Consider the following 2,803-nt stretch of genomic DNA (forward strand, 5'->3'; position numbering starts at 1 on the left):
GGTGCAATGTTCTAGTTGCCGATTCAGCTGCAGTAAAAACCACAACAAACACGAATTGTACTCTTCTATGTTTCTTCTTGTATGAGGGCATGTCAAGAAATAGCAGACAATTTGATTTCGTTTGCCAGAAATCGCTTGAACCTGAGGGGTCCTAACACGCATGGTCATACATACCTGTATAAGGAATGGCAAGATCTTCATTATTTGTAGAAATTACCTCGTATTCAAACTTTTGTGCCCATTTGGGAATAGAGGAATTCATTCAATTGATTAGGGTTGGTTCGAAACCTGCGCAAGCCCATCCCATAGCGTAAACGTAATATTCATGAACTTCAATTTCTTCGTTGAACTCAGGGGGTGGAGCCTTGATAGTGTTGAACAAATCCTTATGCTTGCAATTGTCATACATTTCCAGTTTTAACTCGTCCAAGGTGGTGGAAGAATCTGTGACGGATGCAAAATCAAGCTTGATTTTTTTTCCTAAAGTTGTTTATCAGATGAATATTCTCACGCACAAGTCGAAATGGTATAAGCATAGTCATCCACAGGGACAATTGCATCCAAGCTCTTGAATTCGTACTTCCTTTGCAGAGTCTCCAATATCATGATTTCCATGGAAGGAACAACATCAGGATATCTGTAATAGTTAGGAAATATGGCTCTTTTTAGACAATGGGAGCAATTATGAGCAGTATTATTGGGGGCCCTCCGGATTCCAGACATTATCTCTTTTGTGGAAAACACTCCAAGGAAATTTTAAGAAAGATTAGTTATTTCTGGTGAACGTTGATGAGAGCTTGTTAAAGCCAATTCAAAGTCGGAACCGAAAACCTGGACGCTGAAACTTCATCAATTTCAATAAATGAGGCCAACTGTGACCAAGTCAGTTATCTTTCTCAGGATTGGGCGACTTTTACAGTTCTGTCTTCAACTTAGATTAATGAAATGGAACAAAAACGAACGCCGAAGGACATTCAAAGGAAGACCCAAATGGAACTGCTGGGGAGGGTAATGGACCAATCAGCGGTTGTCAAGAAAATTAGACGCTTAGAAGTCCACAGTGTAGAGCGAGTACACTGCTTGGAAGGAATCTGGAAGGGATTGCCGCAAGGCCCACACCCCTCTAAGTAGCAAAATATGCATTCGCACCTTTTTTGTAGGCCTGAAAAGGTCCATTCTGAATAATTTAGAGACCCTACATGTCTTTTCTTGCATAACAACTTGTTAGTCAAGTTAGATCCGTGGGTCTGGTGACATACGGTTGCTTGTGGTGAAAGGAGATGGACTTTTGATGACTGAATGTTGGTATCAGCGGGTGTGATAGCTTGCTCAAAGCGATGATTTTTTTTTCATTTTTACGTCTCAGCCTTTGTTTGTGCAGGGGGTATTTTGCATGGGAAAACGACTTGAGGGTGGTGTGTTGGTTCACTTGATCTGGAGATCAGCTTTTTGACTTGAAAAAGGTTTGAAAGACAATTTCAATTCATTGTTGGTCAAAATTGGTGATAAGGCAAATAATATTTAACATGTCAAATATGCATAACACTGAAAACTAGCCAATTAAGCAAAATAAAATAGTTGCACATTCTGCACATCCTTAGTTATGTCAAATACTCACATAGCGATGGATTTCAAGGTTATTCCACTTAACGGGTGTTGTTTTTGACTCAAAGGGTGTTTCAGGAAGCCTTGGCCTTGTTTCCAAATATTGACAGACGGGATGGTTGCAGCAGGAGTCCAAATCTCAAAGAAAATCTACAAATGTGGAAAATGATTCAGCGGTGAGATTTAACGGGATGTCAATTTTCCTCTTTTATGTGCTGTATGTGAGCTATTCTTTCATCAACATCAGAAAGTGCTCTGACCAACTAATCAATAAATTTATTTTTTTTCCAGACTTCCTGAAAGTTATTGGATATTGAATTCCTGGCAATTCAAGCCGTACACACTTTTTACCTAATGCATTTTTCTTAACTTTATATTCATATGATATTTGATCCACCAACGAATTAGAGTTGGCAGACCGAGCTAGTCCTTGAATGCAGGAATGATCTGGAATGAAATAATCAGTCGGGCGCCATCAAACTCCTTTTGGGTCAACACGGGACCCATAAGGACACCCTTTTTGTTTCACTCGGAGTACTTACACATGGTTCTTTGGCCATCTTTCTCGCTCTACTTACAACGCTATAGATTAGTAAATGGTTACACACACATCGGTCAGAACGTTGTGCTCTATCAAATAATTTTCTACCTGGTTCTCATAGGGTTCTGACACTTTGAAGACCTGTGCTTTGTTCTTCAATATCTCGGGAAGAGTCACTCGCGGCCCTTTTGTAATTATCATAATACGGTGGAGCTCTGGTTTGGCCAATATCTCCATCACCTCCGGGTCAAGATCCGCATGCAGATCAACAACTGCTAGACAAGGTATTCCTTTGAGCAGGTTCAAAAGTTTGTCCGAAGAGTTGACTTTTGAAATGTCAACACATTGAGATTGAAATGGGAGCACTGAAAGGTAAAGGGATAAATATTAGACAAAGAATTGTGAGAGCTAAAAAATTGAGGGTTAATGGGGGGAGTTTACTTGATGGGTTTAATTGTTTTTTAGCTTAATGCAACGCTAGACCTTTTCGCTTCTTTCTGTTTATTTTTGTTTTTGAGACAAAGACAACCCAGCAAAGCTTGAACCGCAACTGAAAACAAAACAACTCCGTCGGTAACGTTCCTTTGCTAAAACGGCGATGTTTTACCATTACTTTTATGAAAAAGTAATGCAATACGGGATTTTTTGGAGGGGGGG

General features: G+C 39.9%; 1 protein-coding gene across 1 annotated transcript in view; it reads right to left on the reverse strand.

Annotated features, from left to right (window-relative positions):
* The window catches only part of LOC131892295 (uncharacterized), an 18,835-nt gene that overhangs the window by 14,159 nt on the left and 1,873 nt on the right, over positions 1-2,803 (reverse strand). The window contains exons 2-5 of the mRNA XM_059242097.1: positions 2,255-2,511; positions 1,619-1,755; positions 516-637; positions 218-444 (exon numbers count right to left, since the gene is read on the reverse strand). Of these exons, the coding sequence (XP_059098080.1) occupies positions 218-262 (45 nt within the window). The 5' untranslated portion in view covers positions 263-444; positions 516-637; positions 1,619-1,755; positions 2,255-2,511. The remainder of the gene's footprint in view (positions 1-217; positions 445-515; positions 638-1,618; positions 1,756-2,254; positions 2,512-2,803) is intronic.

This window comes from Tigriopus californicus, chromosome 12 (assembly GCF_007210705.1).
Source record: "Tigriopus californicus strain San Diego chromosome 12, Tcal_SD_v2.1, whole genome shotgun sequence".
NCBI classification, from domain to species: Eukaryota; Metazoa; Arthropoda; class Copepoda; order Harpacticoida; family Harpacticidae; genus Tigriopus; species Tigriopus californicus.